This window comes from Mauremys reevesii, linkage group 3, assembly GCF_016161935.1.
Source record: "Mauremys reevesii isolate NIE-2019 linkage group 3, ASM1616193v1, whole genome shotgun sequence".
NCBI classification, from domain to species: domain Eukaryota; kingdom Metazoa; phylum Chordata; order Testudines; family Geoemydidae; genus Mauremys; species Mauremys reevesii.
The window spans coordinates 34749927-34773771 of NC_052625.1; the positions used below are offsets into that span (position 1 = coordinate 34749927).

General features: G+C 40.5%; 1 protein-coding gene across 1 annotated transcript; it reads right to left on the bottom strand.

The window, feature by feature from the left end:
* Positions 1-2330: 2330 nt before the first annotated feature.
* On the bottom strand, positions 2331-23742 carry PRPH2 (peripherin 2). Its single transcript, XM_039531718.1, has 3 exons — positions 22940-23742; positions 18565-18811; positions 2331-2940 (listed from the first exon to the last, which is right to left on the bottom strand). The coding sequence occupies exons 1-3, from the start codon at positions 23518-23520 to the stop codon at positions 2704-2706; spliced, it is 1065 nt and encodes a 354-aa protein (XP_039387652.1). The 5' UTR covers positions 23521-23742; the 3' UTR covers positions 2331-2703.
* Positions 23743-23845: the final 103 nt, after the last annotated feature.

Sequence of the window (23845 nt, forward strand, 5' to 3'; positions counted from 1 at the left end):
TTTATATACAAACTGAAAACCTTAATTTAGAACCCAAAAGATCAGCTATCGTGCAAATTAAGGAAAAACTGTATTCAACTGTATATATTTAACATTTTCATTTAACAAGTGTTTTTCTTGCAATATCTTTTAATATGTAAATTTACATTTGTAAGCAGCATCTATATAGATCTATAGACCAGCATTTACAATATCACAGATTCTCTGGTTTCTGACTGAGATTGGACAAATAAATATATTACAGTTTATATAATACAAATCAGTCATCATACAATCCAATAATCATAAAATATTACAGAGACTTTCCTTAAGTGGGAAACTTTCTTATTCAATGTTAGCATATTTAGTGTTTGATTTTATTTGAGCCCATTTTCAGTAACCAATAATGCCTATTCTCTCTGTGTCCTGACACAGATCTGTCTCCTACAATCTGTCTGTCCATCTAACACAATGAGGCAACTGCTCTTGGGATCAGCTTTGTGATGCTCATGGTAGAAGCAGAAATGGATATGAGAGTGCACAAAGAGCCCTCACAAAGGGAGAGGTCAGAATCCTTGTCATGAAATTCTTCATCTGGGTCATCTTTTGCAAAGCTTTCTTACTGACAGATCTGGACATAAGAAACACTTATCAACAGCTTGTCATTTGCCATGGACCAGCTGAGATGGGCACCAGGTCATGTGGATTTCTAACTAAGGAAGGCGACAGTTTAACTTTGTGCTATGCACAATTTTCCTCAGCAAAGCATGAATGGTAGCAAGTGAAGTTTAGCATGGACTTATCTGTTGATGCCCTCATGCTATTTCTGTTTTGTGGTATAAAAAGCTAGTTTGATTTTTCTCACAATTGCTTTATATCTACCTTGAGGAGGTGGAAAGATACAATAAGAAAAAACACCCACATGCAAATAACCTGTAATGTCCTGGACACCAAAATGTAGAATATAGCTTGACATACAGAACATCCATATCTGGCAAGTTAACGGATTCCATCTATCAAAAGAGGAGCTGTCCACTAGTTAAAATAAAAGTTACAGTAGCTGTGTTTCTGGAATACCACTGGGGAGAACCATTTAGGAAACATACAATTCATTAGAAAATATAACTATTTAGCTGTGCACTGATTAGGCAGCTGTAGACAAAGCAGTCAACTAGATTGGTAAAATGTGGTTGAGAGAAAATACCCTCAATTAGACCAAAGAGTAAAACGTTTGCAAAGAGAAGTTTAAAAAGTGCACTGCCTGACCATTGCTGATGTTTAATTCTTTAGAACTGTACCTATACTACTAACAATGTGGGTTAGGCTAGGTTTTGCCCTCTACAGTTTTTCTTTGCCTGGGCTTGTCTGGCAGCTGTGCAAACAAATACCCCAGATATCCCTTTGCAAGAGCCCGTACACAGCAAGTTCATTCTCTGTTTTATTCCAACTTCTTAGAGCCTTGATGTTTCTCTGGCTAGCACCATATTTTGAGTAATATAAAATGTGTTCCAAGTGCACCTAGAAGTAAGTCTCTGACAAAGAATTAATAGAATCACACCTTAAATTTTCTCCTTTTAGCACCTTTTACAGTGTGGTAAGTGGTAAAGGAAATCAGAGGACCATAATCTGGCAAACTAATCTTCTCTGAGATTGGATTTGTCTCATTTTTTTCCAGCGGTCTAAAGATAGGTTTAATGCATTTTTCTACTTATGGACAAATGGAATGGATTTGTAAATAATTTGTAAAACTCCTCTAATGCTTTGTGTTAATTTCCAAGGTGCCATTTTTTGTTATGAGTTAGTTGCCAGGAATTCTTTGGAGAAAGAGTTTAGGTTTCATATTTTTAAACATATGTACAGAATAACCATAACTGGCATATGATTACTTGATTTCACCCATTAGTTTAAATATAGTTTAAATTACTTTAAATATAAAATTCAATATATCTACCATACTCCTTCAGGATATATGGCTGAAAATATCTGAGAAACATTAAGTATAAGCCTTATCTTGGTTATTGTCACGTTAGTTGCGCTGTTCTATTTAATTACCATTTTTACACAGTGCATAAATTCTCAGTACAATTTTGTCTTTTATTCTGTTCATCTTGCGGTGAACATGAAAGAAAATACCATCTGTTAGCATGTTAACAAACATCATATTGTATGAGAGATTTGTGATAATACCAGGTAATCTAAAAGTTATATACATTTCTGAAAAACTTTCCCTTAGGTTTATTTTTAAAGATTTTACTCCACAAAATACCAATCTGTTTGCCTTTTAACTTTAAACATTAAAGTATGTTGCTCAAATTAATGTGTAAACTTGAGTAAAAAACAATGAATTTTTCAAATTCCCTTTTTACATTACCGAAAAAAAAAGGAAAGGATCACAAAGTGATGTCAGCCAATTTAAAAAAAAATAATCTTTTGAAGTCTAACTGTCATGCAGATAGGTGTAGACACAACTGTCCTGAACAAGTGAGCATGGAGCCTTGAAGCCCTAATTCTGGTCATTTCCCATAGAAGTTATGGAGACCATTACACTCACTCTGAACATAGGTAAAGATGATATCCCAAAGTGCACTATATAGCATACCCCACATATAAAAAAGTATGTAGAAATGTATACTTGTGATGGTTTATACATTTTTCTAAAGTACGTATTCACAATTCTCAGTTTTTTTCATTTTTCTTTGATAAAGTCCACCTCAGTCGAGAAGCTCAACTGACTGTTGTGATGGCTGGAGTCTTTCCACCTTCTTCGCCTTCAGCCCCTTCAGCACCTGCATCCACCTGATTGAACTTACCAATCTTTTTCAAACTTTCTAATGCGGATTTGAAAGTGTCTGTCAGGCTCTGCTCCAGGAGCCACCCCTCGCTTTCACATTCAGGATCCTCAGGATTTGCGATGCTTTCCAGAGCGGTTTGCAAAAGACGCAAACCAACCATCACAGATACCTGCGTGGGATGCATTGGAAAAGAGCAATGAAATGCAATAAACCCCTTCTACACACGCGCACAGCTGAATAGCTTCACCCTCTAGCACCACAGAAGTAATACTCAACCTGTGAGTTGACTCTTGAGCCCCGCTGGTGGCATATGAGGCTCTGCAGGTCTAAGCAGCACTCCATTTTCTCTACCTGCATGTCAGGTGATGCCAGTGCAGTGCTAAACACAGGAATGCTCTCTGACAGGCTCGAAAAGGCTGTGTATCCCAGAGCAGTGGTATGAGACTCGCCCAAGATTAAATGAGTTGCCTGAACTCTCCCTTCTTTTGAGTAGCTAGGAGGAAGAAGAAAGTGGAGAGATTCCCTCACCCCCAAAGGGTCAGAAGCGGGAGGCAGGATGGCGTAGCAAGGAGTGGGAGGAAGAGTAAAGACCCCAAGGAGCAAGGCGAGGAACGAGGCAGTAGAAAGGAGAAATTGTGTTGCCTGGAATGAGGGAGGAACCACAAAATAACCACAAGATGATGTCCTCTCATCCATAGTTTCTGGCATTTGGCTCACGGATGGTGGTGACATGGAATCTTGCTGAGGGAATACCCACAAAGTCATGAAGTGGGTATTACAACATGTCAGGCTGCTGCCCAGTGGTGGTTTTTTGTGTCTCAGAACTCAGCTTGTTGTAAAAGTGACTCTCCATCTCATCAGACTGCAGATCTGTGGAGTATAGCCTTTCCAAAGGCAATGGAATGGCAAGTCCTATGTCTCTGCACTAGACCATAAGAACATAAGAACTGCCATACCGGGTCAGACCAAAGGTCCATCTAGCCCAGTATCTGTCTACTGACAGTGGCCAATGCCAGGTGCCCCAGAGGGAGTGAACCTAACAGGCAATGATCAAGTGATCTTCCTCCTGCCATCCATCTCCAACCTCTGACGAACAGGGGCTAGGGACACCATTCTTACCCATCCTGGCTAATAGCCATTTACGGACTTAGCCACCATGAAGTTATCCAGTTCCCTTTTAAACATTGTTATAGTCCTAGCCTTCACAACCTCCTCAGGTAAGGAGTTCCACAAGTTGACTGTGCGCTGCGTGAAGAAGAACTTCCTTTTATTTGTTTTAAACCTGCTGCCTATTAATTTCATTTGGTGACCCCTAGTTCTCGTATTATGGGAATAAGTAAATAACTTCTCCTTATCCACTTTCTCAACATCACTCATGATTTTATATACCTCTATCATATCCCCCCTTAGTCTCCTCTTTTCCAAGCTGAAAAGTCCTAGCCTCTTTAATCTTTCCTCGTATGGGACGCTCTCCAAACCCCTAATCATTTTAGTTCTAGAATATCTTTTTTGAGGTGAGGAGACCACATCTGTACACAGTATTTGAGATGTGGGCGTACCATGGATTTATATAAGGGCAATACTATATTCTCTGTCTTATTCTCTATCCCCTTTTTAATGATTCCTAACATCCTGTTTGCTTTTTTGACCGCCTCTGCACACTGCGTGGACATCTTCAGAGAACTATCCACAATGACTCCAAGATCTTTTTCCTGACTCGTTGTAGCTAAATTAGCCCCCATCATATTGTATGTATAGTTGGGGTTATTTTTTCCAATGTGCATTACTTTACATTTATCCACATTAAATTTCATTTGCCATCTTGTTGCCCAATCACTTAGGTTTGTGAGATCTTTTTGAAGTTCTTCACAATCTGCTTTGGTCTTAACTATCTTGAGTAATTTAGTATCATCTGCAAACTTTGCCACCTCACTGTTTACCCCTTTCTCCAGATCATTTATGAATAAATTGAATAGGATTGGTCCTAGGACTGACCCTTGGGGAACACCACTAGTTACCCCTCTCCATTCTGAGAATTTACCATTAATTCCTACCCTTTGTTCCCTGTCTTTTAACCAGTTCTCAATCCATGAAAGGCCCTTCCCCTTTATCCCATGACAAATTAATTTACGTAAGAGCCTTTGGTGAGGGACCTTGTCAAAGGCTTTCTGGAAATCCAAGTACACTATGTCCACCGGATCCCCCTTGTCCACATGTTTGACCCCTTCAAAGAACTCTAATAGATTAGTAAGACATGATTTCCCTTTACAGAAACCATGTTGACTACTGCTCAATAATTTGTTTTTCTATGTGTCTGACAATTTTATTTTTAACTATTGTTTCAACTAATTTGCCCGGTACCGACGTTAGACTTACCGGTCTGTAATTGCCAGGATCACCTCTAGATCCCTTTTTAAATATTGGCGTTACATTAGCTAACTTCCAATCATTGGGTACCGAAGCCGATTTAAAGGACAGGTTACAAATCTTAGTTAATAGTTCCACAACTTCACATTTGAGTTCTTTCAGAACTCTTGGGTGAAAGCCATCTGGTCCCAGTGACTTGTTAATGTTGAGTTTATCAATTAATTCCAAAACCTCCTCTAGTGACACTTCAATCTGTGACAGTTCCTCAGATTTGTCACCTACAAAAGCCAGCTCAGGTTTGGGAATCTCCCTAACATCCTCACCTGTGAAGACTGAAGCAAAGAATCCATTTAGTTTCTCCGCAATGACTTTATCGTCTTTAAGTGCTCCTTTTGTATTTTGATCGTCAAGGGGCCCCACTGGTTGTTTAGCAGGCTTCCTGCTTCTGATGTACTTAAAAAACATTTTGTTATTACCTTTGGAGTTTTTGGCTAGCCGTTCTTCAAATTCCTCTTTGGCTTTTCTTATTACACTCTTGCACTTAAGTTGGCAGTGTTTGTGCTCCTTTCTATTTGCCTCACTAGGATTTGACTTCCACTTTTTAAAGGAAGTCTTTTTATCTCTCACTGCTTCTTTTACATGATTGTTAAGCCACGGTGGCTCTTTTTTAGTTCTTTTACTGTGTTTCTTAATTTGGGGTATACATTGAAGTTGGGCCTCTATTATGGTGTCTTTAAAAAGGGCCCACGCAACTTGCAGGGATTTCACTTTAATAAAACTTATGAGCAACATCAGATTTAATACCTTCAGTCTATTTTAACATAATACTCATTTTCATGCTGACCTTAATATCTTTGGCAAATATATTAGTATGATCAAGGAGATCATCCTGAACAAAAAAACTAGTCATGAGGTCCGGTCCTTAGTGGGTTTAGTGTGTGGACCATCAGCTACTTCATTTGTAGTTCTATTTTCTTTTTATATTTAAAAGGATAAAGGCAACACAAGAAGCAACACCAGTGTATTTGTCACTGTTTAAATTTGAAAAAAAATTATTTGGGTAAAATATTTACCAGTTCCAGAAGCCTGCATCATCTATTTTCTATGGTATTAGGATGGGTTAACACCACTGACACCCACGGAGAAACCCATTTGGCCTCAACTCTGACTTCATATAATAGGATGGCTTATGGGAACCTTTTGTTAAGAGTTCTTCTGTCTCCTAACACTGTTCTGAACTGCTCAGCTTCCTTTCTGTGCTGTGTTTATGGAGAAGACTGAGCTGTCTGAGAGACACTAGTAAGAGGAAGGAAGCACTGCCTTTAGAAGAGCCAATTTTATGCGGCATAATAGAAGAGCATGTGGGCTAAAAAGAGGAAGAGAGCGCAATAGGGTTAATTCAAAAACAAGGTCTAGCCCACTTATTAAAAAATTTCATGGCCTTTGTTTAATAAGAGTAGAGTGTTAGCCCCATTATTCTGCCAAAATTCCAACCACAGTAACTGCATTGTCTTCTGAAATTCCCGTGTCATTTCAACCCGGTACAGTATTATTCATTACTTCTTATCCTAAACAGTTGTGTTGTGTTACTATAGGCAGTTAACACATTAAATCCTAAGGGCCATATTTCATTGAAGGGATTGGGAATGCTCTCTGTCTACAGCACAGTTGTAACTTAATTGATATTGGTAAAGTACTTTGAGATTTTATGATGAAAGGGAGTCATTGATGTGTAAATATTAGTATACATTAAGAGACACTTTAACTAGAGATAGGGGCAAGTTGCAACACTTCATTCCAAATTTATGTGATGGGAGTGATGCAGATCTGTGATTTGGTTCAGCCCTTTAGGATCAGTTACAAAGTTCAGATCCAGATTTTGGACAACAATAAAGATTGGGGTGCCAAGATCTGGAGTGTCAGTAAGACATCTGATTTTAACTATCCTTAACATCAGGGTTATAGTTGAACACTGTCTCCAAATCCCTAGTTAAATAAGACTACTTTTGGTTACCCTTCAATTCCACCCTATAAATGCTGCAGGCAATTTTGTCTCCTCTTACTCAAGAACGGAAAGGGGGAAAAAATCTAACACAGACTTCCCCAGTACTCCACGCATCTCCATCTCCAAGGGCAGCTGGAAAGAAAGTTGGCTATGTGCTATAGACTGCCTTTCATTTCCACTTTAGAATGGGATGTACAACAAACAAGTTGCGCATCATTGCCTGCTACAAGTGCTTTCCAGAGCAGGCTCTGAAAGAACTGAGTATCTTCTCATGAATTCACAAAATAAAAACTTTAGCAACTGACACTATTTTATACCAAGATCAAAGTGAACATTAATTTACTCTTAGACTTAAACTGATTTCTGTCAATCTTGAGGTCAATCCTTCCAATTTTGGACCCAATCCTGCCACCCTTACTCATTAAATTAGTGCCATGGCCATCAATGATTTACTGCTGTGAGTAAAGGTTTACAAGAGTGGACCCAAAATGTGGCCTTCATATCACTGTACAGCAAGTAATTTTCACTGTGCTACTCCATTGCTCATGAGCAGAAGGTCTTTTATGGCTAGCTCATAAGCGTTCCTGCCATTTTATAGTGCACATAGTTCTCCTCAACTGCTCTGAATTGTTTTGATATGGTTTTGGCAGCAGGGTCTCAGCTAGTGTAGCTGAAACAAGCTTCAGGCAAGGTTCCCTATTACATGCCCCAATTTAAGACTCCCTTTTCTAACCAGGTCTCACTTGGTGGTTATAAAACTCTGGTAATAAAATTCTGAGCCCCAAAACACCTCTCTGATCTGGACTGAGAGTGACTTGCTAAAGAGCATACAATTCACATCTCCTCCAGTGGCTGAGCCCACCTTTTCCACCACAGTGCCAGCCTTGACTGTTTTGGGAGCCAGAGGTTAATGGTTGAGAAGTGAATTTGTATGTCCTGTATGATAGCGCAGATCAATGGTCCATCTCTTGTTAAACTGAACTATTTTTGGTAAATTATCTACCATACAGAAGCTTTTGTATAGCACCCATTAATAATATATCAAGGTGCTGAACAGAATGGTTAGTTCTTCAAGTGTCTCTGCATATTCCCACTTATGGGCTCTGTGTCACCATGTGGTGCCTTGTGGTAGAGCCGCCTTTTAGCAACATTAGCTAGAACCCTCTTGCACTCCCCACTCCCCTCATCACTAGTGCTCTGAGGGAGACACTGTATAGGGAGTGGAGCACCCTTACCAACTCAGTTCCTTCCAACTGTGTGCCTGAATGGATGTGAACTTTTCCAGTCTCTTGAGAGCTGGAGCCTCTCTCTTCTAGCTAGTTAGTGATAGCGTTGTTAGTGTAGTTAGTATCTCTTCCCTGTTCTGGGTAATGGTTGAGTCGAAGAAACAAAAAGCCAGGATTCAAGCATTGCCTTTCCTGCTCAGTGTCTTCCTGGCATTGGATGACCACATGCAGTGCCTCAAGTGCATGAGAGAAGGATATTCACCTTCTGGGTGTTCGGTTTGTCGGACCTTTACTCCCAGAGCCTGCAGGGGTAGGAAGATTTGTTTGAAGCTCCTCCTCCTCAAGAAAGCTCTTGAATCTAGACCCTCTGGATCTGATCTGTCCTCAGATCCAGGGTCTAAGAGGCCAGTCTCAGCTCCCAGGGCTTCCAGTGGCCCCAAGTGACTGAAGGGTTCCAAGTAGCTGCAACCCTTGTTTGGGCCAGATTTGATTCCTGCAACTCCCTCAGTCATGACCCGAGGCTAACATGTCTGAATCGAGGGCCACATGATTGGTTTGACTGCCCCAGTTCTGGAACTGAGGTTGAGAGATGGTTCGACCACCTTCACCAGAGCTATGCCTCACAACTATTCGATTGTGACAGAATCCCTGTGGCCGTGAGACCAGGGTCAGCTCCTACTTCCACTTCGGGATCCAGGATGAGTGATTTGAATGGTGTGTCAGAACCAGGGCTGTCAGCACCTTCATTTCTGGCTGTTATAGTTCCAAAGAAAAGGAGACATACGGACAAAGCAGCCACTGATGGCAGTGCCAGCTCCCCTGCATCAGAGTTATCAGAGTCTTCCAATTCTGACAAAGCAGTCATGGTTCCCCATCCAGCTTCGGTAGCAAAGGAGATGGATTTGTGTATCATATCAAATCCAGTGTCATCCAAATCTTCAGACCTGCTGACTACTCCTGCTCCAGTTCCTGGGCTGGTTCTGGCCTCAGGCTCGGTTCTGTAAAGCTCTGCCACTGTGGCAGCCCATATTCACCCTTTGACTCTGGTTCATGCATCAGATCCAAGTGTGAAATGCAACGTTTCTAAAAGGAGGCATGTTTCCCCAGTTCCAAGGTCATCTTCCTCATCTCCTGTTACAAAGAAGAGGCCAGAAAGTGTCTTTGCCTGTCCCCACAAAGTTGGATCTCCATACATCCCTCTGGATCCATTGTTATCCCCAGTGCATTCTATCTCTGATCCAGAGCAGGATCCTTACCAGGAGGAAAACGAGAAGAATGAATGTGGAAGAAACTTCTCACCTGGTATTTGATATCCTTGGTGCTACTTCAATACAGAATATCCCTACCAATTTTGAATGGTTTGCTACAGCTGGCTAAATCTGTGTGCACCATGCCTGCTCCTTGTCAAAATGTTTCTTAGAAAGCTTACAAGTTGTATCAGATACCCTCTGAAGGGTTTTCCTGCTTTCATATGCACCCTAATTCACTGGTGGTAGCTGCTGCTAGAAACAGGAAAAATCTGGACAACCATGCTCCACCCCAGCTGGCAAGGAAGGGAAGAGATTGATCGGTTGGGGTGAAAGGTGTTATTTTCATTGTCCTTTGGTGGTATGACGGTGAATGCTCAGGTGGTCATGGCTTGCTACCATTGATGGCAGAAGACCACATTGTTTTTACAAGACTTACCTGACAACAGAAGAAGGTTGGCAAATGTCATGTTAATGAAGGGTCAAAACATAGCCAAGCATTCCCTGGGGGCCTTTTTTTGATGCTTCAGACTCTGCTGCCAAGGCACTGGTGTCTGCTGTGACCACGAGGAGGCATACTTGGTTTTTTTCATCCTCCCTAACTCTAGATCCTAAGCGTAAGCTGGAGGAACTCTCCTTTGAAAAGGGAGGATCTTTTCAGTGATAAAAAGACAAAACCCATGCTGGAAAAACTAAAGGACACAAGATTAGACAGCACAGTTTCTAGATAGATTCCCTCTGTTAGGAGGAGGCCTTCTACTCCTTTCTGGTACTAGAGTCAGTACTCCCCAGTCTTCGTCTTACTTTTCATCCAATCAGAGATGTCAACAATACCAGCAGCCTTCTGCTTTCCAGAATCAACGTAGAAAAAGGCTTTTGAAGCCATAGTTTAAATCTAAACAACGTGCTTCCTCGTTACTGTCTTTGTGGGAGAACAAGCAGCATCATTTCTGATGAGATGATCAGGAGTCAAGAAGCAGCAAATCAGGACCAACTAACCCCTTTCTCTGGAGACAGACTAGCCTGCATATTCAATGCATCAAGGCAAGTTACATAGGATTTATGGGTACTAGAGACTGTAGCCATACAGTTTGAAAAACTGCCTCTCCCCAATTCACCCTACCCTTTCCTCTTCAGGGACCCCTCTTATGGGACTATTCTTCTTGCAGAAGTAGAAAAGTTGCTATGGATAGGAACAGTTGCGGAGGTTCCCAAATGCCAGAGGGGTCAGGGGTTTTACTGTTGTTACTTTCTGGTGCAGAGAAATGATGTATCAGACAAAATCTCTCTAGACCCAAGTGACCTGAATAACTACATTCGGAAGTTTTGGTTCGATAGTACCTTTGCTGTCAGTCATGGATTGGTTTGCAACTCTTGATTTAAAGGATGCATATTTTCATATATCGATTCATCACAATCATCACAAGTACCTTTGATTTGTGCTGGCTGAATGCCATTTTCAGTACAGGGTGCTCTCATTTGGTCTCTCCACATCATCTGAGAAGGAGTGAATTGAATGTCCTAATGGTTGATCCACCTTTCACTTCTTTTCCTAAGACCCAGGTAGTTCTCAGACCCGATCCTAGGTGCTGTCCTGAGGTGGTGTCTGATTTCAACATCAGACAATTAATTTGCCATTTTTTTTCTTAAACTGCATTCCAATAGGAGGAATCTGTCCTACACACCTTGAATGCCAGAAAGGCCCTAGGATAGAACTAAAAGTTTTTGTAAATCATCTAGATTGTTTGTCTTATGCTAAACACCACATGGGTTATACAGGTCCTCCACAGATCATGTGTTACTGACTGTTACTAGCAAAAGTTCCTGCATCTACTTCGATTCCACTGCATTCCACTAGAGCTGTAGCTACTTAGATTCATAGACTCTAGGACTGGAAGGGACCTCGAGAGGTCATCGAGTCCAGTCCCCTGCCCTCGTGGCAGGACCAAATACTGTCTAGACCATCCCTGATAGACATTTATCTAACCTACTCTTAAATATCTCCAGAGATGGAGATTCCACAACCTCCCTAGGCAATTTATTCCAGTGTTTAACTACCCTGACAGTTAGGAACTTTTTCCTAATGTCCAACCTAAATCTCCCTTGCTGCAGTTTAAGCCCATTTCTTCTTGTTCTATCATTAGAGGCTAAGGTGAACAAATTTTCTCCCTCTTCCTGATGACACCATTTTAGATACCTGAAAACTGCTATCATGTCCCCTCTCAGTCTTCTCCTTTTCCAAACTAAACAAACCCAATTCTTTCAGCCTTCCTTCATAGGTCATGTTCTCAAGACCTTTAATCATTCTTGTTGCTCTTCTCTGGACCCTCTCCAATTTCTCCACATCTTTCTTGAAATGCGGTGCCCAGAACTGGACACAATACTCCAGTTGAGGCCTAACCAGCGCAGAGTAGAGCGGAAGAATGACTTCTCGTGTCTTGCTCACAACACACCTGTTAATGCATCCCAGAATCACGTTTGCTGTTTTTGCAACAGTATCACACTGTTGACTCTCATTTAGCTTGTGGTCCACTATGACCCCTAGATCCCTTTCTGCCATACTCCTTCCTAGACAGTCTCTTCCCATTCTGTATGTGTGAAACTTCCTTCACTTCTCTTAGGCAGGTGCCAGTTGCTGAAATTTGCAGAGCTGCAAGCGAGACTTTGGTGCACACTTTCACTAAACACTGCTTTGGACTTGGCCTCTAGGGTGAATGAGGGATTAGGCAAGGCAATGCTTCAGTCTATTGAATGAGGATCCTGTTCCCACCTCCAGGTTAGTTTCAAGCACTGCTTATCAGTCTGTCCCATAAGTGGAACTATGCAGAGCCACTGGAAGAAATTAAAGTTACTTATTTGTAACTGGAGTTCATCAAGATGGCTCTGCATATTCACACTTCTCTCACCCTTCCTCTCTTTGTCAGAGTCTTTGTTGTTTCTGGCATTGTGGTGGAAAGTGGCAAGTGCGCCCCACAGCCTACGTAGCCTCAGAATGTTGGTGATGCAGAGGGGAGGGGAAGGAGATGCGAGACCCTTCTAGCAGTGTCAGCAAGAGTAAGGTTCTACCACAAGGTGACACAGTGCCTATAAATGTGATTATGCAGAAACCTCTCAATGTACTCCAATTATAAGAAACCAACCTTCATATCTCCATGCCAATTAAATGTTCATGTCATCAGCAAAATCAATGTAATTGGAGTGGAGTCTCAACTTCAAAAATACCCTTTTTGGTGCCTCACTGGTATACATTTCAGCTGTAGATCTTTGGCTTACTACAGTCCATCAGAGAAGTAGTGATTGTTGTGGTCTGAAAGCTTCATAGGTTTCATTGATTGTCAATTGCCAAGAGGAGATCAGCAAACATTTGTGATAAATATTAGTTTAATTAGCACCTTTTGATGTCATGGATAGCGAAGCTTTGTTAACGTGCTGCAGGATCTTGGGGATGCCTAACGCCATCCCTTGACTGGTTTTCTTGTTCTCTTTTTTTAAAGTTCTGAGTTGTTAATCACTGACTCTTTTGTCTGGTCAACATATATGTGAGATCGCTTAGTGAGGAGGCGGGGATGGTCTTGGCAGCAATGCCATCAGTATAATGACAACATTCAGCTTTAAATCTTCTTTAATTCCAACTGTGCGGGGTTTCTTCTTTCTCACAGCAGTTGACTGAGCGAGAAAGCATACTCAGCTGACTGAGGATCAATTCAGATGAGATAGGTATTAGGCTGGTGGGCAGGGAAGTGTCACGTGGCTCTCATGATGGGCTAATGGTGACTGCTTGTTCTATTGAAGGAGTGAGCTCAACTTTAGTCTATGGAGTCATTTTAGACCTCTGGCTTACTCCTAGCTGTTTTACCAATTGTATTGGGATAACAGACCTCCTTTCACTGCCATAGATATCACTTCAATGATCCATGCCTATGTTACCTACTTGTTAGACTTCTGGAACATGCTCCATACATTGCTACCTTTGAAAGTCACTAGGAAGCTTCATCAAGTATTCAATGCATCTTCATGTTTGCTTTTCAGGCTGAGTCATCCAGAGAATATCCTGCGTGCTTCAAAGGCTCCATTTGCCTCCTCCTTGCTTCAGGGTCCAATTCTAAGTGTTGGGTTTACTCTTATACCACTCTTGAGGCCTACCTAAGAAGTCACCTCTCACTCTGAGCCCTTGTGACAGCTGAGATCCATGTATATCTGTTTTATACCATGTTTTCTGAAAGTAGATATCAGTTGAGCCATCTCTGCTGGTAATCTTTCGTTTGCATTCCCTGGACAGTCCTTAGGTCTGGAAATTGCTCTCTGTACTGGTTAAAACAGGTAGGAAAAGTCACCAGTTGACCGTTAGAGGCTGCTTTTAATTCTGCTTCCACAGAGGTAAAGCCCATCTGTTTACCTGGGATTTATCCTGAAGCAGATTAGCCAGAAGGTGATTTGAACTTTTTTTTTGTTACGTTCAAGACTGTCAGTTATGTAGAGAGTCTAAATGTTCTCTGAGGATATGGTAGATCACATGTTTTTATAAACAAACAAAGGAGCTTTAATACTTAACAATTTATTCACTCTTTGCTTCTAATGTTTCCCATAGAAGCTTAAAATCAAATGGTATTTACAGTACTTGCTAATGGTTCTAAAGACAGAATGAGTCAATGCTGCTTTGCTCTTCATTCCTTTCTCCGAGTACCAGTATCACTAATAAAATCGGAGGGAATGCACACAGCTCTGAAAACCTGGCATGGTGTTTACTAGTTAGCTGCACTGCAACAGCACCTAGTTTGAACTCTCACTGTTTCCAGATACAAAGCAAAATAGGGAAGCTATGGAGGAATTTTTATTTGGCTTCTCAGCCACCCCGGCGTAGATGAAAATAAAGTGAGAGAAATGGCTTTTGTAAGGGGAAGTCATGCCTCACCAATCTATTAGAATTCCTTGAGGGTGTCAACAAACGTGGACAGGGGTGAGCCAGTTGATATAGTGTACTTTCACTTTCCAAAAGCCTTTGACAAGGTCCCTTCCCAACAGCTCTTAAGCAAACTAAACAGTCACAGGATAAGAGGGAAGGTCCTCTCATGGATCAGAAACTGGTTAAAAGAGAGGAAATAAAGGATAGGAATAAATGGTTAATTTTCCCCAGTGAAGAGAAGTAAATAGCAGAGTCCTGCAGGCTTCTATACTGTGTGACATTCATAAATGATCTGGAAAAGGGGGTGAACAGTGAGATGGCAAGGTTTGCTGATAGAAACGTATTCAAGATAGTTAAGTACAAAGCTGACTGTGAAGAGTTACAAAGGGATCTCATTAAACTGGGTGACTGGGTGACAAAATGGCAGATGAAATTCAATGTTAAGTGCAAAGTAATGCATATTGAAAAACGCACTCCCAACTATACATACAAAATGAGGAGTCTAAATTAACAAAAAAAAAAAAAGATCTTGGAGTCACTGTGATTAATTCTCTGAAAACATCTGCTCAATGTGCAGCAGCAGTCACAATAGCTTTACAATATTAGGAACCATTAGGAAAGGGATAGATATGACAAAAACTATCCTAGTTCCACTATATAAATCCATGGTATGCTCGCATCTTGAATACTATTTGCAGTTCTGGTTTCCCCATCTCAGAAAAGATATAGTAGAATTGGAAAAGGTGAAGAGAAGGGCAAGGAGAATGATTAGGGGTATAGAACAGCTTCCATAAGAGGGGAGAATAAAGAGATTGGCACTGTTCAGTTTAGAAGAGAGAGATCTAAGGGAAGGGGATATGATAGAGGTCTATCATATCATGAGTGGTGTGGAGAAAGTGAGTAGGGAAATGTTATTTACCTCTTCATATAATACAAGAACTAGGGGCACCCAATGAAGTTAATAGGCTGAACATTTAAAAAAAACAAATGGAAAAAAGTACTTCACACAACACCCAATCAACCTGTAGAACTCATTGGTGTGGGATGTTGCGACGATTCAGAAAGAATTAGATACATTCATGGAGGATAGGTCCATCAATGGTTATTAGTCAAGTTGGTCAGGGATGCTACCCCATGCTTTGGGTGTACTGAATCCTCTGACTGCCAGATGCTGGGACTGGATCACATTGGATGACTCACCCAATAATTGCCCTGTCTGTTCATTTCCTCTGAAGCATCTGGCATGGGCTACTGTCAGACAGAATACTGGGCTAGATGGACGGGTGGTCTGACCCAGCGTAACTATTCTTATTTAGAATTTGAAGGATACTTCCCTCTCTGATTTCAGTTTGTAGGTAGGCTGAATTCTCACCTAAGCTAAGGGGTCAGTGTCCCTTTAGTACTATTACTCAGAATAGAATAGTCTTCTTATTTAATACTGATATGAATTTAAAGAAAGAACTGACACGTTATTGTATAAATTGGTGACTGCTTGTTTTCTAGATTGACTTCTTCCTTCAAGGACGCCATGTTATCATAGCCTTCCCTTTGCTAAGCAGGGGGATAATCATAAATGTGATTCTTCATCTGGTTAGACAGGGACTTAGTTCTTCCAGAGCATCCTGTTCTTGGTAGCAGAGGGAGCTCAAGACCCAAATCTGGATCCCCTGCTCTGACACTACAACACCAGGCCAGCCACATATGAGGTGTCCCATCTTAAAACAAGTATCAGAAGGGTAGCCGTGTTAGTCTGGTTCTGTAGAAGCAGCAAAGAATCCTGTGGCACCTTATAGACTAACAGATGTTTTGCAGCATGAGCTTTCGTGGGTGAATACCCACTTCTTCGGATGCTCCACTGCTTGCATCCGAAGAAGTGGGTATTCACCCACGAAAGCTCATGCTGCAAAACGTCCGTTAGTCTATAAGGTGCCACAGGATTCTTTGCTGCATCTTAAAACAATAAATAGAGCCCAGTATTGCCATTGTCCATGGTTGTATTATGAGTCTCTCACTGTTTGGTGTTTTTCAGGAGCCCCAGTTCCTCTGATTGTATGAAAATCACACCTTTCATTTAAAAAAGGAAAGAAAAAAATTCCACCCTTTATTGCTACAGAGAAAAGCTTGAAAATGTGACCTGGCTGCACCCTGAAGGCCTGGAAACTAAAAAGCAAATAATGATTTCAGTCAATTTCAATATTTTTGGGGCCTGATTCATGATTTAATTTATATTTAATTAGCATTACCATATGGTCTGCTCTTCAATCCTGTAATTCCCTGCCTTTTTTCCTGTACATCAGTATAAATAAGAGACGTATTTCCACCCCCGTTAGTAACATCTCTTGGTCTTGATTTTCCATAAAGATGCTGATTGATTTTCCCCCAAATTATATGTTTTTACAAGAAGCATCAATATCAGCCACGGGTGGTGATTGTTCGTTTAAAAAAACAAAAAACCCTGCGTGTTCTGCTTTTCCTTTGGGTATGCAAATTATTTTTAGAGGTAGGAAGGAAATTGAAGGTTTCAACTGTATTTTCCAAAAACAGCAAATTTAGCCTTTTAGAGAGGAAATAACATATATGCAGACAGCACACCACCACTTTATATTAGGGCTGTCATAATTCTTTGATTTGTATTTATTTAAACTTAAAGTAACTCCGCATCGGAATGAAATATTTAAAATGGCTGCTCCCTGCTGGCAGCAGCCATTTTAGGTATACTGCAAAGTATGCTTCCTCATATTCAGGGGCGGCTCTACAAATCACGCTGCCCCAAGCAGCGCGGCGCGCCGCCCCGCTTCTCCCCTCGGGGTCCCGCGGGTCCCTCTTCCACGCCGAGCGGTTGAGCTGCGCGGGCGCCGCTGCGGGCGACGGAGGCGGAGACCTGCCGCCGCCCTCTGGCCGCTGGAGCGCAAGAAGGAGGGACCGCAGGACCGCGCCGCCGCGCGCCCAGCCTAGTTCCTCGCCGCAGGTTTTGCCGGCGGTGGACCTGACCTGCGGGAGCATGAGCCAAGAGCAGCTCGGAGCCGCCCCCCCAAAGCGGGCCGCCCACGGCTTGGGCGCTGCGCCCTTGCGCTCATATTTCCCAACCTGGACTGCACCCTTCCCTGGTGATCTGGCTCCCTCCTGCTATCCTGGCAGGCTCCATACCCACTCCCTCATACTAACTCCAGCTAGTTCCAGCCGATGCTCTGACTCCATTCACATTCCGTATTCACTAAATACCATAGCCAGTTAGCCGGCATTCACCCAAATGCAGAAAACGTCTTCCTCACACTGTACAGAATGTAGCTTAAGAACAAAACTCCACTACTGGGAATGGTGTCCAGTAATAATTGCAATGTGCTGTTTTTAGACACCTAACCAATATACACTATGATTTTTAGAAGCAGAATGGAAATGAATTCCTGTTCTATATTTAGCCAAGTCAATTAACCTATCCTTTGTGCCCAAGTAGTTTGATAGAATCAGTCAGGAAGCCTAAACAAAAATCCTGGACCTGGACACCACTGAACTTTGTGGTGTTTGGACTCTGAATCTGGCTCCAGATCCAAACGTTAGGGATGGCTTGAGCTCTTCACTGAATTTTACTTTCACTCTCTGCTCCAAAATACACTCGCCATTTTTGACTTATGGGTTTAATATTTTTGACTCTCAGTTGTGTGACTCTCTCTCTCTCATTATTTTCTCCTAAAACTGTATTTTGTATTGAAACAGAAATGAAATCTGGTACCTTTTTCTTTCTGACAATTTGTACGCTAGCATCTTCCATGATATCTCAGTACAACTCTGGGAAGAGGGGTGAGTGTTATAAATTAACCTGTTCCTCTGTTGGCTGGCTAATTCTGATGCACAGCACAACATATTGTAGACCACAAAACAAGCATTAGCTATTATTTTAGATTTGCCAGCTATAGATTGGTGGATTATTTATTTTAAATAGCTATTTTAAATGAGAAGTACATTTTTCAATGGATAACACTGTTTCTACAATCACTGATCTAATCGCATAGACATAGATGGAGAAACTGCCATGTCAGCATGTTACCTCAAAAAGCCAGATAAAGAGGACAACGCCACCCATAGAGCTCATCATGCTGCTGTAGTAGAGCAGAAGTGCCTCCCTACAGCCGCGGTTCCATAGGTTGAGCTCCTCTGTTTGATAGTCGTAGCTGTAGTGAGCCGAGTTGTTAGTGACTTGGTACTGGATGCAGGGTCTTGGGGAACTAGGATTGCAGCAACTGAAGGGGACTCCGTCAACCAAGTACTTTCCATCCACATTGCTTTTAATTCGACTATGAACAGGCAAAGGGCAGAAGAAAGTGTAAATACATAGATAATATTCAGCTGAGTGAGAATTTTAATACATGAGAAAGGGGGAACCAAAGGCAAAATAATTTTCCCAGAGTTTTATGATCTTTCTAAAGATGCCTACATCCTCCATATATACACTCATGTACACGTACCATGAAAAGCCTGAACCTGTTTTTCCTCTCCATAGACCTAGGCCTCATCTTTGTTGAAATAGCAGCATTGCATCTCCAGTGATATGGGAAATTAAACAACGTGAAAGACAGAGGTAAATTTCATGAGGGGCAATCGGAGAGGATTACTGCCATCCATGGCCATGGATAAAGATCTACCCCAGTCACTGGGGCAGTCGTACCCAACAAGACCACTAATCCATCATCTTTTCTTTGACAACGGCCAATAGTAGGGTATAGTAATTCACTTTAGTGAAAGTTACCCAGGATTTAAAATAAGTGTGCTTTAGCAATGAGATGTATAAGAGCGTTTGAAGTCTGTGCAGGAACTATTGACATGTTGTGCTCCATTTTTGAATTCAGCACTCAATAAAATAACTTTCGTCTAATTATTTGTGCCTCAGTGTGTCCAGCTAGATATTTGTAAAGCACGCAATCACTGTAAATATCTGTGCCCATTTCCACCAAAAATTTGAGAAGGACAAAAAGACTTTGAGGGCTGGGACTCAAGCTGGGGATATTTGCTGATCTAACACCTTAACATTTGGTGCCCACGTGAAACAGACTTTGACATGTGAAGTGTGTAAAAACCTTTTGGGAAATTTTAAAACCCTGAAATATCCTCCTCCATCACCTATATTTTCAAAGCTGTGCTCCGTGAGGGTGACTGCAAAACGTGTGTGTGTGTGTGTGTGTGTGTGTGTGTGTGTGTGTGTGTGTGAGTGAGAGAGAGAGAATTGACAGCCAAATGGGTAGCAGAATGCACAAATGAATGGGTTTGTAGGTGCAAAGCTTTGAAACCATAGCCTAAATGTCTCTGAATACCAAAGAGAATCCAGTTCTGAATGTAGAATGCTTAGGTTCTGTTCTAACTCCCATTGAAACGAACACCCAGGATCCCTTTAATTTCAGTAGACCATGAAGCATGTTTAAAAAGAAAAATCAGATGCTGTGTGAAATCCTAGCTCCACTGAAATCAATAGGAGATTTGCTGTTGACGTCAGTGAGGCCTGGATTTCACCCTAGATACACATCCTGTGACTATACTGAGTCCTCTGCAATACACACCTCTGAATTAAAGATCAGAATTGGGCCAACAGACTCAACCTGATAGGTAGCTGAACTTTTTTTTTTAAATTATTTTACTTCCCACCTGAGTGTTGGGCAAATCTACAAGGAAATTGCCAGGAATCTCATATTCCTGAGCAAGACCCTATTTTTTAAACACAATATAATCCTGTTTTCTCCCAGTACTTTGCCCTTCTGTTGTTGATGGATTAAGTTACAGCTCACAGATCTTCAGATAATGCTAGCAGGGTGAACATCTCATTATGTTTTCAAGTAGTTATTTATATCTAAGGACATTTTCCACAACTCAAAGTGCTCCCAGGTTAAACAACAAATAAAAAGTGTATTTGTTATAATGTCACAGTTCAAAATGCTACAGAATAATAGTTGTGTGTGTTTTCAAGATTTAAAAAAGCAGCCAAAATAGCAAGCAAGCAAACAACAGATCACCCAGGGCTCTAGCTTGGTTCATGTGAGAATATTAAAAAAAAAATATATATATCACTTCAGTCATTTAAAGTTACATAAATTATTTTAAACAAGACTTTCTGGCTTAAGGCATTCTTTGTGAATCAGTAAAACATTATAAATTGATTACATTTTAATGAAAATTCCCAGGCCACTGTTCTTAAATATTTAACTTGGCAAAGAGGTTGCTGGGTGTTCACACTGACATCTTTTTTTTAATTCAAAAAGTTAATTTGTTTGCACTTATTTATTTATTTTTTAAGAGTGGAATTTATGTGCCTGAATTGATCTGGAGATTAAGACCTTCCTATGCAGCGACCTCCAAGCCATTAAGGTGTTTCTGGTCAATAATCTGGTCCGACTTCTATGAAATACCGAAGCCATATGAGGTCAACATGAACTTAACAGTAGTGTGTCATATATGTTTACCGAGATCTCAAGGACACATTTATTTTATAAAAGAAAAACAGCAAAAACCGTTAAGGGCTGGTTGATTTTAGTTTTCATTCAGTCTGAAGTATCAGCAAAGTCTGAAGTAAATTAATAAAAGGAAAAAAGAACACTACACTATTATGGCTATTGGTGTGTCCTCATTTCAGATTCTTGGAGTGATCTCATGTAACTTTTACCAAATTTCAGTGGAGCTTTGACAGTTTACCCCAGTTGAAGGTTTGCCCCCTCTACCAGAGCTGTAGCCATTAAAGCGCAGCGCTGGGAACCCCAGACAACTGTGTTCTAATCCTGACTCTGCCAATGACTCACTGGGTGTCCTTTGACAAGTCACTTAACCTCTCTGTTTCAGTTTCCATAACTGTAAGTAAGGATTATTTGTCCCAATTTATCCACCTTCCTTGTAGGAATGGTGTGAAGTAAACTCACTAAGGTTTGTAAAAACAGTTTAAATACTTAGAAAACTGTATAAAGTCTAAGAATTATTTAAACTTATTCTCTCCTCCAGTCATAAGGATTTATAGGCTTCATTTTCTGTACATCAAGAAAATCTGAGTACCTTCACTCTGATATTCTCACTTTTGTTTTGTCAGATACAACATGATACTCATGGGTTTTATATTTTAAAAGAATTACAGATAATGTTGACGATTATATTAGGTTACTTATTTCATGAAGAATTCAGTAGATTTTTTTTCTTGTATTTTCCCTTTAATTTCATATCATCTAAGGGTGGGGGCAATTTGTTCACATATTAAAGCCCCTCCCCCGCCCCACAAAGCTGACTATTTGCAAGTACTGTACTAAAGGAAAAGCACTGAACCCCAAAGGTCAGACAACAGTTAATAGCACAGCATTGTAGAGAGAGTCTAATAACCCATTAAGGGAAGTCAAAATTAAAATGCTGAAGGGATAAACAACCTTGCAGTTTTGATTTAAAAAAAGAGTTAATAGTAAAGGAAATATACTTCATCTTGCTTTCATAAAGATGAAGTAGTGATACAATGCCAGAGTCTAACAATTCCAACAGTTCTGCAAGACAGGGTCCTTTTTAACAGTAAGTCAGTATTATTCAATGGAAATTCTCTTCAGGACAGGTAGAGTTTAATACTTTGTTATTCAGGTACTCAATTTTTGGAGAAAGCAGGGAAATGCTCTATGCAACTGGGTTTATGACGTGGAAGAGCTGAAATATACATAGGCTTGGAAGTATTAAATTTTTATCAATAAAATGTCAGTAAACATTGATTTCACTATACACCCACCCACTGATGAAGAAATATTTCCACCTATAATAATCAAAATGTACAAAGAGGAAAAGTAAGAAATGCTGCCTGAGACCATGTTAGAGTTTGATTTAAGGATATTTATTTTGTATATTTTGACATGCGATGTTGACAATTTGTGTTCCAATGGTTATAAAGCTTTAACTTTTTGAATCAACATCTGTTATTAAATAATTGTCCGACACCCCACATAATTTCCTGCAACTGTGAAAATTTAACTTTTTAAAAATGATTAAACCAACTATTTTGTGCAACTGTGAAAATTTAAAACCAATAAAAATGCTTAAAAATAAACAATCGATAAAAAAAATAAAGTGAGTTTTTCCAAGCCTAGATATACAAAAGGAAAGCCTGTTGAATAGCAAATAGAACTTAAGGTGTTTTTTATATGTTCCTTTAATATTTAAGGCTGTATAAGAAGAGGATAATATCTCAGAGTATTAAATTTTTATGTTCCAGATAATGTGGGGTGAACTTGTCAGGAGATAGTCATCTGTTTGAGACCTTGGAATATTGGTCTCCTGATTTAAAGTATACATGGAGAGAAAACCCATCCTAACCAAAAGTAGTATAGCAACTCTGTACTTCCATCTCTCTTTCAATGTAGATTTTTTTAATGTGAGATGTAATGTATATAATGTATAATAAACCACATTAAACAACTTACTCTTTCACTTCTTTGGAGCCAAAATCCAGGTATCTATTGCTGATCCACTGAATCTCAAACCAGTCTCTGAAGCCATTGTTTCCACAGCATCTGAACTCAATTTGGAGCATGTCAATTGTCTTCTTCATGAAGCATCTTCCTGGGGTATCCGTATCCCTGTAGAACTTCATGCCATTCTTTAGCCCATATGCTAATGTTGTCTCCAGAGAGCCCCTCATGAGAAAGCAAATCAGAGCAATGAAAAAAATGAAGAAGTTAAAAAAGAAACATAACACCAGGTAAGGTTTCAGCAAAGGCTTCCACTTTGCAAATTTAGTTGGATCTAGAGAATCATAGCAAATTTTGCCAGCAAGAGCATTGAAGGCGCAAGATAATATACCCATCAATATCAAAGAATTGGGCACAAGATGGCTTTCAGAATTGTCCATCACTTCACTTCGCTTCCGGAGCTCAATTTTGAGGAACAATCCCATGCTAAAAACAATGATTCCTGCAAACACTGAAAACCAGTTCATGAGCCATAGTCCCTGAGCTAGTTTTACCCTTTTCTTCTGGTTGAATTTGACTTTTAGTAGTGCCATCTTTGTAATACTGGATATTGAAAGATTCCACGATATTACTCCTTTTCTTGACTGAGCAAATTTAGAAAGAACTATTCAGGCCTTTAAAAAGACTCTGCGTGGCATACTTTTAAGTGAGCCATTTTTTGGTCCTTCCATCTTGAGCTCCCTAACCTAGGACCCAAGCAAGCAAATAACAAAAGTTTCAAATTAACAATTGCACATTAATAGAGATAATTTACAAATAGCACCTACACCTATTTCTGGTGGTCACTTCCAACCAAAAGAGAAACAGTCTCAAAATTTCAAATGAGTTGATCTGGCTCTACAAGACGTCATTCTAATA